Raw genomic sequence first — 13,386 nt, 5'->3', positions numbered from 1 at the left:
GGCTGGGCCTCTTAGGTGTGACTTTCCTTTCCCACAGTGTACAAGGGCTCAGGATCCCCATCTCCACTTGGGATCTGATGTCCCCCCTCCCTGTTCAGCCAGCTTCTGCTGCATGTCATACTGACACCTTCTAGCCTTTTCACTTTTTTGGCATTGATACAGGGATTCTGTGCATTATAGGTCCTAATTATACTTTTGTCTTCCTGCCTTTTGTTGTGACTTTGAAGCGTCCCTTTGATCAGACCCTAAGATTTGCCTGTCAAGAATGATGGGGTCAGTAGCCATAAATAGAGACAAAAATTCAACTCACTCTCCTAGCATAGCAAATGATTCACTGAATTATGTCTTGTAATTTAAACCAGAAGTGTCCTACAGTATCAAATCTGCTAGGTTTATTTATAGCTAAAAGACCTAAAAGAATCTAAACCTATGTTATGTTTCTGATTATTTTTCTAAATCCACAATAATCTTCAAGAACATTAAGGTATTTGCATTCCTTAGACTGTACAATTATTAATCCCCTTATCTGGCTTGAAGTTCTCTGTGGGTGAACATACTCTTAGGATGATCTGGATTTTAGATTTCTTCAGCCAACACAAAAGCAAACCATAAAAGAGAAAGAAATAAACAAATTCAAACTCAGCATGCTGCTTGTTGAAAATTCTCATTCTAATAAATTCATTTGACCTCTCAGCCTCCGTGAAACTAAAAAGTCACAGCCCTGTTTGATTAAAAAACTGACTTAAAATATGGGGTGTGTGGTGTGTATGTGCATCGAAGGCCCTGCCATATGAAGTGCTATGAGAGGCTGGAGATGTGAGAAGGAATCAAGCTAAGGGAAGTTGGTCAGGGAGCCAAGTATGAAAGGGGTCCCTCATGGCTTGAGTGTGTAGGGCTTGATTTTTGTTATGTTAGTTCTGTGATATTTTGTGTGACAAAATTGATTAATGGGTTACTTCATGCTTAATTTCTTGGGCATGGATATATATACAGAAATATCTAAACAATATTTGCATGAATACAGTACAGTAAACCTATTAGAAAATTGGCCTAGACATAGAATTTGATTGGAAGAAAAAGGGTTCATGCCAGAAAGAATTATCAGAGAGTGGAGCAGCCCAAGTAAACACTCATCTGCAGAGCTGACAATGACTGTATCTGCTGAGAGGAACTGTGCTGCCTTCTGGCTGTACCTTCAGTTATGAAACTGAAGAGTAGCTCTAGCTGTAGAGCCATAAAGCAGCACACTGTCTGAGGAAACTGAATCTGAATTCTTACCAGAAATGGTGTGGACGTGTAGTCAAATCAAATAGGTTACAGGTGATTTTTTTTTTTTTTTTAGTCCTTGCTATGTTTGGTGTACTGGTTTTAATTAGTTAGTGTGAGCAGTGTTGATAGACTCCTAAAATACATGATGAAGCCACAGGTTCAATAATTATAGCTTTGTGCATGTATGCACCTGAAGCAGGATTCATCTTAAGCAGGTGTGGTGTGATTTGGCATCCCTTTTACTGACCACTGCAATCTTGGATTTAAAGTCTTTAGCTGAGGAGAAGTCATCTCTGTATCTCTCCAGAGGAACAGCAGGTCACTGCAGACTGTCCTTGCAGACCTTGGCTTCCATAGCCCATCTAGCTCTAGTGGTGTGCAGTGCCTCTGGAGCCACCCCCAGGGATGTGCTGAACCCCAGACACAATTCTGCAATGAGCAGCAGGTTTTTTCTTCCAGTGACAGGTGCTTTCCTGCTGAGTGTGGGAAGCAGTGCCTGCTAGTGTTTGTGCCCTGTGTGCTACAACCATACTTGGTCCAGTTCAAGTATGTGGGCTCCAATCCTGACAGGGATTGGACCGTGACCAGTGTGCATGGATATTACTGCTTCTTTTTCATTTTTGTTCTTTTTCTCTTACTTCTCTCTGTCTCTCTGTCTCTCTCTCTCAGGTCTCTCACACCTGATGATGAGTGAACAAGGTAAGTCCTTCCACTTTTTCTTTCCTTCTGTCACTGATCGTGAAGGAGCTTTGTCCCTGCTGCATTTTTGGGCTGGGCTTTACATAACAAAAGCAACTAAGCTTACAGAGTGCCAGTCAAGCCATTTGCATTTTTGCCTCTGTGTCTCATGAGCCAAGGCTTCTTGTCAACCTGGGACTCAGTGGCCCAGGAGGGAGCATGAAATGGTTCCATGGAAGGTAAAAAGGTATGCATCCCTCTTCCATGCAGCCCACCAACTACTTTATCTTGTCATCTCTTCTTGTGCCAGCTATAATGACTCCCACTTCTGCTTACTAAATCTAGACCTCAATGATGGTCTTCATTTTAAGAGTACAATTCTTACAAAAAGTATATTAATAACTCTTGTGGCACGATCCTAACTCATTATAAATTCTGAGGAAATTTGCATATAATGGTCTGCAACTGAAAGTTCTCAAATACATACAGAAAAAAATGGTCAAGAAGAACAACAGGGCTAACCCCATATTGAGCTACAAATGAGATCTAGGTCCAGATCAGAGATCACATTTTAATATTTCAGCCTGCACAGAGGTACAGATCTATTGTCTGTGACAGGATGGAATAAATAGTCCCATTTTGCACTGTGAGGGTGTGGAGTAAGAAGCTGGTGAGAACAGGTAAAGCAAGGAGAATTGTGGTTCTGTTTGCCTCTGACAGTGCCCATGTCTTACTGACATGGGTGCATAGGAGTTAGCAGCACTCCTGACGCCTCCTAGTCTTGTGAATGCGGGAGTGAAAAGACTTGAGACTTAATGCAAGGTGTGTGCAAGTGGTACACTGGGAAGTCCAGACCAAGTGTTTGGCCTGTGGGAAAAAAATGTAAGTTTTGACTCTAAACCCATAGACTACATGTATGCAAAAGCTTTTTTGGCATTAAGTAAGCATGCATCTGAGGACAGAGTGCCACTGCAGGCTAAAGATTATTTAGATGCTTGAGTAAAAGAGATGTAATTGCTATATGTCTCAGTGAAATGTAGAAAGACTTGAGACATGATCAGTTTTTATTCTATTTTTCAAGACAGATGTCTGCTCTGAGGTCATGAAAGGTTAGGTAACAACAGAAGTGAAATAGGGGCTTACTTATCAGTTTCTGTACTGCATAACACCCCTATGTGGTAGGAAAGGTAGGAAAATTGGGCTCTCTGTAGATGTATGTCAAGACCGTGGTGTTTGGCATGTGGAGCATTTGACTGAACTCTGGAAAGTGTTGAGCTCCTTCTGTGTCCCCACTTACTGTTCAGCTGGGCTCATGGCTCTGAGGTTGTGCTTATTGAAGGATCATCCAGCAGACAGGTCCCTTCAGCATGTCCTTGTTGCTGAGGATTCAGTTGAGTATGGCAAGATGTTTTGGCAGAGGAAGGCATGTTGGAAAGTGATCAGAACAGTTGATGGCCACTTTCATTCTCAAACACTGAGCATTTCTTTGTAGCAGTCTGTGATTTAGCACTGGATTATGCAAACAGTTGCACTTGGACATTTAAATTACAAGTTGCAACCCAGCTGGCTCATGAAGACTTGCATGACCTATTCAGGCCAGTCATCAGCACTTTCTATACTCCCTCATCTGGCAAAAAATGTGAAAACTATTGGCTTCTGGCAACTTCAGCCACCCTTGTTTATCTATAACACATCAGGGAACAGTGGCTTCTCTTTTCTTGCCAACAAACTCACAGATATTGCCTTTTGATAAATATTTACTGTTTATAAAATATGATGGATATAAAATATGTAAATGTATATGTGTGAGTAAATATGCAATGTCAACATTATATACAAATACATTAGCTCTGGGAGGTGAGATGTGTTTAGCAAATATATTACCATGAGATTTATTTTTTTCCTGTCCTAGTCTGTTGTTGCCTTTGCTGTTTTGAATTTGACGTGGATTGAGGCGTATCACTGGCGTGGTATTGCATGAGCAGTTTGCATTTCTCAGTAGAAAATCAAATTAAAGCTTAACCAGGCAGCTGCTGATTGTACTGTCAGTGGTTTAAGCTTTGCTTTGTGCTTTAGTTGTGGTGTGTCTCTTGTTTTTCCCTTGGCATTGTGTTTTGTTGGGTTTGGCTGCTAGATAAATATGCTCGTTTTCTTGTTTTTCTAAGTATGGCTGGTGACATATTTTTCTGGTTTTTTATTTCCTCCTTCTCTTCTCTTCCCTTTTGCCTCCTCCATGGTGGACACCTCTCTTGTTCCTCCTCTTAACTGGATGCACACCTTCCTGTCTGTAGGTAGAAGTAAAGGTAGAGATCACATTCTTTCTAAGACTTCATTGCTTGTAAAATGTTTGTTGGTGGGCAAAGTGTATTTTTATGAATGTGTTTCATATTGGAACTTAATGCTTTTATTTTTAAAAGTCTCCTAATCTTTTGTATTGAATTATGGAGGAAATATTTATTAAGATTTGTGCTTTGAAGCCTTCCTAAGAGATGTTATTTTCTCCCTATTCACACTAAATATGGGCTGTGCAGCATCAGGCCATCTGTAGTTGGTGATGCTGGGGTGCAAAGGGTTCGTCAGTTCAGCTGAGGATAGAGCCATAGGCCAGTGAGCTCATCCTGCTGACACTTGCTCTAGAGTGATGCCACTGCTGGTAGTTTTTCTACTGGTGTTGGTGGCAGCAGAACCTGGGCTTGTCCAGTACCCTTCAACAACGGAGGCTTTCTGAGCTGTTTCTTCCCCCGGCTCTACTCCCCATCATTCCAGTTAGTGCAAAGGTGTTTTTCGAAGAGAAATTGAGTTGCAAAAATGTTGCAGAGGAAGGAGAGGTAATCAGCCCTGCTAAGCAAGAGAGGTCCCTTTCCTTTGCAGCCCAGTGAAGAACAGGGCATGCTCGTCTGCTCTGGGGCTCCAACTTGCTCTTCAGCAGCCCATGCCTATCTTAGGCGTGCTGAGAGCAGTCATCCATCCCTTATCAAAACTGCCAAAAAGGCAAAACACTGCAAACTTGCTGTGGGTCTTCAACCGGACTGTAAGGAAAAGTAAAGACTGATAAGTTATAAACATGGCTTGAGAAAAATCTTGGTTTGGATCCTATTTTTCAATGAGAAAGATTAAAAGATTTTGTTATGCTGAAGCTTACTCTGTTCCAATGAATACACTGCTGAAAAACCTGATATATTTATTAGCATGGTTTGAACATGTTGGATGATGTTGCTTGTGTCCATGCCAGTAAGACACTAGGGAATGAAAGGACTAGTTGTGCAGCTATGAATTTGGGCAGGATATGAGCTCAGAGGATTTTTTTCATAATGACTTTCCTTTGAGGTGCAAGCAGTCTCTGCTCAATAATTACTACTCCTGTAATATCTGAATTCTAAGGAGCACAAAGGCATATTAAACACCTCAATTTGTATGATTCCTTTTTCTGATGCCCAGCTTTCTTATAACAATATTGTATTATTGAATTCTCTGTGATGGAGTATATTATGTAATCAATATAATTTGTTTTATTTTGAGGTTGGAAAAATATTCCAATAATTAATTTCATAGTTTTTCTATTCTCTCCAAACTTGGGTGATGAGGGGTAATACCTAAGCTGTACTCAGAGCCATCTTCTCAGTAAGAGGTGAACATCAGAACATAATAATCACATATATACACTGTAAAAAAATATGAGGACCTGAAGCTCTAAGCAGACCATATAAAATGTCAGTGCCTCAACACAGCTGCCAATAATTCAGTTAGCTGATATATGGCTTAGTGTGGTGTAGGGGTCAGTGTAGATCAGAGCAAGTCTTGTGTGATGTTAGTTCATGTTCTTTTCTTGGGTGGTATTTATGCTTCAGGCCAGCCTGTGTAGGACTAAGCTGAAAGTCTTCTCCAAGGCAAATCTCCAAACTGAGCTGGTAGGCATGAGGATTATAACTTATAGTCCACAATTAATTAATATGTACTGAAACTTAATTTATTGTGTCATTGAGTGACAATATCATTTCACTTCCCAGCTATGTGTAGTTTTTAGCTCTAGTTATAGCAAATGACTTTGTCACAGAACCATCAGTCTGTGTGAAAAATGGCATAGCTTTCAGAGGCCTCAAACTGTAATTTTGAACCCACACATGGCCTTCAGCTCACAGAGAAAGTGGCACCAGATGCCTTTAGTGCTTGCATGGAAGGTTCATATTTTTTTGGCATTCTTGTAGTTTTTAGTAAAAACTGGCAACAGCTCTGTCTCATGTCATGTATGTAGCCGAAAGATATGATGTATTTGATTTAAGTTTGGATATGATGTATTTGATTTCATAAAACTTCTTCACAGCATATAGTGGTCTGTGACCTTGCATTCATCATTTAAAGCAAGTGTTTGATTAGTTGTTTCCACTGCAGTAAATAGGCTTTCTCTGCATCTATCCTTTTTAAAATGTTCAGGAAATTTAAATTTTTTTTATAAGTTCCTGGAAAATTGAAGAAGATGAAGTGTAGGTGTTCTGGGGCAATGGCTGGAGTAGTTGAGATACAGACAAGCACCTGGATATCACTTGCATTTTAACCTGAGCTGAGGTTTCAGGTTAAATACATTGAGTTCTTATTTGAAGTACGAAACTGGTCATGGAGGTGAGGTTAATATGTGATGAGCAAGGACTGTTGTTTAGTTTGGCAAGAATTGCTGAATATGACTTAGCTTCTGGAGAGGTACTGGCAATTAAGGAACAATTATATTAAGTTTACTTCCCTAACACTTCCCCACAAGTAAATGCTATCAAAGGAAATTATAAATATCCAACTTTAATTTGCTACTGGAATTAATATGTTATCACCTTCTTCCATATAATTTATTCTCTTGAAAGTCTTTGTTAAGGCAATGGTTATTTGCCATTTTGTTACCTTCCACCATGTGGGTTTTGTTTTACCATCACTTGCTTTGGAGCTGACTTCTACTGTGGTTCATGTCCCCTTTGAAAATTGTCTGTATTCTTGATGGGAATCTGCTAGTTTTAGTGAATTAAGTCCTTTGTCTTCTTGAAGGCAGTAGCAAAATTCAGATTGACTCCAGTGGGCCAAGAACCCAACGAACTGAAGATGCCCTCTCTGACACAGGGAAGGATCAGTGAGGTGGTTTCTGGGTGTGCACAGGACACCCTGTAGCTCCCGTGCAGTCTGCAGACTGCTGGCTCTTCTCCAAGGCGTGTAGCTCCTTCCTTCCTTCCTTCCTTCCTTCCTTCCGTCAGTAGCTGTGCTTGGTGTGAGCTGCACAGCTGCCTTCTCATTTTCAGTATGAAGTAGGCTTTTTCTTAATTGTCAGAGAGAAATGAAAGAGTGGGATCTTTTAAAATGCATGTTGTGTGGACCAAAGGCTGCTGCCAGTTTTGCCGTTTAGCAATCAACATTGCAAAATCAGATTATCTGCTTTGGTCCTACCTGCTCTTAACTGAAGTAGGTCTTTTAAGTCTTGGAAGGTTTAGCATTGCTCTCAACGAATGAGGTTCTTATTTCATTGAGATGTTCAATAATATTGACCTGAAGGTAATGGCACAGGAAAAATGAAATAGCATTTGTGGGCTCAAGTAGAAGGAAATGACTGGACCTTACTGATCAGGAAAATTTTTTCAATTTCTTTTTCACAGTAATACCATTAGGATTTGTATTGGCTTGGTTCAGAAATAGTTTAGCCAGCAGGACCAGGGCAGTGGTCATCCCCTGTACTTAGTGAGGCAGCACCTTGGGTGCTGTGTCCAGTCTGGGCTCCTCATTACAAGATAGACATTGAGGTGCTGAGGTGCAGAGAAGGGCAACAGAGCTGGTGAAGGCTTTGGAGCACAAGTCTGATGAGGAGCAGCTGAGGGAGCTGGGGGTGTTTAATCTGGGGAGAAAAGGCTCAGGGGAGACCTCATTGCCCTCTACAACTACCTGAAAGGCCAGCCTAGCAAGGTTGAGGTCAGCCTCTTCGTCCCAGTAAGAAGAAACAGAATGAAGGGAAATGGCCTCAGGTTGCACCAGAGATGGATTTAGATGGGATATTAGTAAAAATTTCTTTATGGAAAGAGTTGTCAAACATGGGAACAGGCTGCCCAGGGCAGTGGTTGACTTGCCAGTCCTGGAGATGTTTAAAAGATTTCTAGTTGGGGTACTCATGGACACAGTTTAGTGATAGACTTGGCAGTGCTGGGGGTTGGACTTGATGACCTTAAATGTCTTTACCAGCCTAAATGGTTCTGTGGTTGTATGTGAATAAGTCCAGCTGAATGGCCAAGAGTTTATGCAAATGTTGAAGTGAAACATCAGTAACAAATTAAATCGTTTGTGCTCTCTAAATGTCTAATTATACAAGGGGAAAAACAACACTGCATTTGTCTTGCCAGCCTTGGCAGTGGTTTTTAGGCTCTGCTTTGCCCTGTTAAATATCTTAACATTTGGATTTGAAATGTGAATATTGTATGGTTTTGGTTTCTACAATTAAAAGTATTAATGAAAGGACTGTAAAATATGTGTGGTAGTGGGTTTGTTTTCCTTTGGTGAGAAATAAATCCTGCATTATTATAAGGATGGTGACTTTCAATTCGAACTTTACTCTTAATGACTACTTAAAAAAATCAAGCATTTTATTTATGATTAGCAAATACCAAATATTTGAATCAAATACCAAAGTCTCTTTGAATCAAAGCCCTTTGAATGAAGATGTTATTCTTCTGCAATAAATTTTTTGTAAGTGAATTTTTTCTGCTGGTTTCATATTTTGTTTAGGGAAAAAAGAAGTATTTTAATGTAATTTGGTGAAGTCTAATTGGAGGTGATTCATAGTTGATGATTTCAAATGTAAGATTGGGTGGCATTTCTGCAAGGCATTCGTCCTATTTCTTTATATTCCAGTGGTGATGACATTTTCTAAATTTTGGGGAATGAAGTCACTTAAATGTTCAATATCAGCTAATGCAAAGGAATAGATGTCTTTTTCTTCTTTTTATACCTCCATACATTTATGAACACAAACATAATAGGACAGTTCTGGTAAATTATCTTTGTGCTTATGAGCATATGAGTTTACAAATATTGTGTATGCATAAGAGATTAAATAATGCTTTAAGTATTTTGTAGTTTATAGGTAATTAATTTTTTCTTTCTGCCTTGTTTTAAAACCGTCTTTCTGATGTGTGAATAAGCAGCTGATTCTTTGCTGGCTTTCATTTTTATTAAGAAGAATGATTCCTGGGAGAGTTAAAGGCATTGTGGTTGTGTTGTGTGTAAACAGGAGCTAAAATATTGTCGTCTTAGGCTGTATTGTAGTCTTCTGTTTTCAATAAAGCTCAGGTTTCTCTCTACCCAGAGAGAATATTTAATTGATATAATTGAAAGACTTTTCCCCTACCCCCTCCCTCTGGTTTTTTCATTTGAGGCATTCAGTGGTATGTAGAGATGCAGAGGTAGCAAAACAGGCCATGGGCTTTGTAAAAGGCAGGCTAATAGCACTTTTGATGGATGTCTGATTTTTAAAGTGCTGTATGTTTCATTAAAATTTACATGTAAAGTAAGGGCAAGCACAGTGACATGAAAGCTAATGCAAGTTGCACATCTTGACATAATAACAATCACAAGAAACTGGAGATCCCAGATGGCAGCTTGGCCTTTGCCATCCATTTAATAAGCTACTAACTGCTAATTATTGCACTGTTATGGGCAAGTTAATTTACTGTTGACTCTTAAAGAGACATTGTGCATTTTCCTGACATTTAGGTTTTTCAGTTTAGATTTGAAAGTGTTTTTTCCTCTGCAGATTGAAGCCTTTCCAATGGATGGTAACAAAGAGACAAAGAAATAGAATGGGAAATGGAACATAATGATCTGTGGGATTTTTTTGATAATAGCAGAATATAAGGTTGTGGTGGTTTGGGCCTTTCTAGGGCATGGGTTTTTAGCTGAAAAGAACACTGGCATGTATATTAAATCTAGGATTTAAGTTTTGCATTTAACAGCAGATGCAGTTATATTGTCGTTAAAAATAAATAGAACATCTTTCCCTTAAATAATTGAAGCTTGAGATTGATTCTGAAAATAAGAGAAACTAGAAATAGAAAATCAAAATTACAGCTTCACTTCTTTCGCCAGAGGATTTGAAGGCAAAACTTCAACTCACAAATCTGAAAGCTAGAACATCCACTGTATTTCTTGAAAAATTCTTCATTTTAATGTTACTTACCTGGTTGTCATATTACAGGGAAGGAATTTTATCTGTAAAGCATAACATTTTTTTACGTGATCTTTTTCTTCTTCCGGTTGAAATGGACATTCAGTAATGAGACCAATCAGGGAGAAGTTTTGATCTAAGAACCTATTTAGGAATGAAGGAACAGCTGCAGTTTTAAATGGACTCTAATTCTCACAATTAATGCTGTTTTGTGAGTGCATGATTGTCTGTGATAACGTTTGGGAGGAGTGTGGTGGGTAATAGCTTATTTCCTGAGCTTTATGGAAATGCAGCAAAGTGATGATAATGCCATCAGGAACTGAAATAGACCCTGTCACACACATCAGACAGTTGCAAAAATAGGAAACCCCATGAAAGAGGGGAGTTTCCTGTTTCAAGGCTCCTCGTGGCCTTCTGTGGACTAGAGAGATAACGTTATGGTATTGAACAGTTTAGAAAATATGTGCTGTGTAAGCTGGATCTTGTACATTAAAAATAAGAGCTTACAAACAGCAGCCTTATTTGCTGTGCTTTACCAGCTGGTAAATATTTTGACTAGAGATCAGGGAATAACATGCCATGCAAATGGTTGTAAAACTATTACTGTGAAGAAGGTCATGTGTGTCAGTTACTAATTCATGCCTAATGGTGTGTGATTTTCCCCACATCGCTGTTGTGGGTTTTGATTCTGATTTTGGCAAAGCACATCTTCCTGTGGCATGCAGAACTCTTATTATTTATTTGGCTGTACTCATCCTTTCATGGAGCTAGAGCTCCTTCTCATGCTGGTTTTCATTTCCTCATTTGTTTCAAGAGCCTTTATAGTTTGGAATGCATGTATAGAAATCAGTGCTGAGAGACTATGAAATAAGGGAAGATAATAGTAAATACCACTGCAGAGAGCAAGGAGTCAGGTGTGAACCCAGCCATCACAGGTTGTTGCACGTACATTTGTTTTGAAAGCCTTTTTGTTTTGAAATTTTGGTTCCTGATAACCTACCCTGCAAGTTGCTGTGCTGACTCTACTGCATTCCCTAGACAGCTGGAGAGCCCTATAGAAATTAATGGTGTTTAGCACTTTGGGAATGTGTTGTGTACCTGCAGGGATAAAGTCCCCAGAGTCTGTAATAGAAGATTTTCTGTGAAATATTGGTCTTATACTGTATGAGCTTATTATACTGAGAGGTTTGATGCAATGATATTAAGAGCCATATTCTTCACTGTTCTGGAAGCATTTTATTGTGGCATACCTGATACTGAAGCAGAGGAAATTCAGTAATGTAAAAGAAATAGTGCAGGGAGGAATCTGACACTAAAATTGTTCCAACACTATCCTGAGGGATTCTGGATAATTCTCATTAAATTATGGCCTTAGTTCTCTTGTTAAACACTGCAAAGCATTTAACAGAAATGGTTCTTTACCAGCACTGCTTTGTGGGGAAAGGCTTTAAACAGAACTGGTACTTTTAGGATTTGTGTACACAGTTGTCACCATTAAAAAGTCAGTAGCATTTGCCAAGCAGTACCACACAGTGGTGCCTGAGAAATCACCTCCTCTCCTACAGTAGAGCAAGAAGATGGTATGTAATATTTGTAGGTAAGTGTTTACAATTTGATTCTGTCAATTGCATGCATTTTAATCAAGCTTTTTCTCTCATATCAATCAGTTTGATTGGGGAACTGCTTATGGGTCAGATTATTTCTAAAACAACACATGATTCCTTTTAATTGACCAAATCCTTTTTAATGAAGACTTAAAAAAAATCGTTTTTTGCTCTAAAATACTATATCTTTGTGATTTTCTTTGTTAGTAGTAGTAAGAAAAAGGTATAATATGTTAAAATAATTGTATTTTAAAGGGACCTGGGGTTTTATTAGGTATAGTGAATTGTATTAAGCTAGCATTATGAAGCATACACCTTTATTCCCCTAATTACTGGTATATTAATAATGACCAGGTTGATGATGAATGTTCTGATCACCAGCTGGGATCAGATAATTACATTTGATTATGTAAAGAGTTAGTTGCTATAAGCCTTGAAATATTAAAACTTGGCTAGAATAAATATCACTGAAGAACCTTTGTCTTTTACATGTGTATTCAGCTGCCTGTTCTCTGAGCAATTCTTGGTTCACTTGCTAATGTTGGGAAGCAAACTGTGAACAGTTATTTTCCAACCCTGTGAATGTTGATAAAAGGATCTTGCATGGCTGTTGGCTTGTCCTGTGAGGGGAGAGCACATTGCTGCATCGCAGCACAGGGATTACAGGCTCTCGTTTAGCTCTGCATTAAAGATGCTGCGAGCTTTTGTAAAACCCAGGGCAGCCCTAGCATCGCTGTGCATTTGCATTTCCCAGCTCTGACAAAGGGCACACACCTCTCCGGCACCAGCGCCTTGCAGGACTGGCCAACTCCTTCATCCAAATAACACGTTTATCTGACCATTTTAATATTTATTTTGGATAGTCTTACTCTGCAGACAGTCTCAGAGAAGACTGTAGGCATGTGTGCAAGCTGCATTCTACATGTTTTTTATCTTTCAGTTTACCAAATAATTTTTTCCCCAGAATTTTTTCACTTCCAAAATGTCCATTGATTTTTCTTTCCCCCTGAAAAGAAACATAACTTTTGTTAAGTAACAAATAAAAGTTTGTTATCTTATTATAACAGCTGAATACTGTTATAAAGAATGCTTTATGTCACTGATTATTCGCAGTTTGAACAGAATATCATTTTTGCCACACTGTGACAGACCATTTATGCCAGATTGTGGAAAAAAATCTTTGCCTAAAGTTGGAAAAATCAGAATATTCAGATTGTAAGGCTCTCTTTAGAAATTACTTGCTATACTTAAACTACTCAATTCCAGACTGAGCATTTCAATTTATCAGTAAATTTGATACTGAGATATTACACTAGAGACACACATAATTTTTCTATGCTACATTCTTGTGCTTTATTTGTTCCTTCTATTGACTCCGTCTTTAAAACAGATGTATTTTAAGAGAAATCTGTGGACACTTCATTTCCTGCTATGCTGCACTGTACATCCATAATGGTATGAAAGTATTATGTGGTGGATGCTGTGATTGTATTATCAGGCAGAAGTATGAGAGTTCCCTTTGATTTCCCAAATGCTGATTTTTTTTTTTTTAAATTTTTTTTTTTGTGTCGGGGAAGAAAAGAGTGGAGAGAGAATCTCTGATTTTCTTTCTTTTTGTCTTCTAAGGTACTTTTATTTAAACCAGTGCAGTTT

General features: G+C 38.8%; 1 protein-coding gene across 1 annotated transcript in view; it reads left to right on the top strand.

The window, feature by feature from the left end:
* The window catches only part of NRXN3 (neurexin 3), a gene marked incomplete at both ends in the record, with an annotated part of 894,988 nt that overhangs the window by 40,220 nt on the left and 841,382 nt on the right, over positions 1-13,386 (top strand). The window contains one exon of the mRNA XM_084208337.1: positions 1,939-1,968. Coding sequence (XP_084064463.1) covers positions 1,939-1,968 — 30 coding nt within the window. The remainder of the gene's footprint in view (positions 1-1,938; positions 1,969-13,386) is intronic.

Source organism: Fringilla coelebs (assembly GCF_963513975.1).
Source record: "Fringilla coelebs genome assembly, chromosome: 6".
Taxonomy (NCBI): Eukaryota; Metazoa; Chordata; class Aves; order Passeriformes; family Fringillidae; genus Fringilla; species Fringilla coelebs.
Note: the sequence above shows the minus strand (reverse complement) of the source record. Positions and strands in the feature narration are given on the sequence as shown.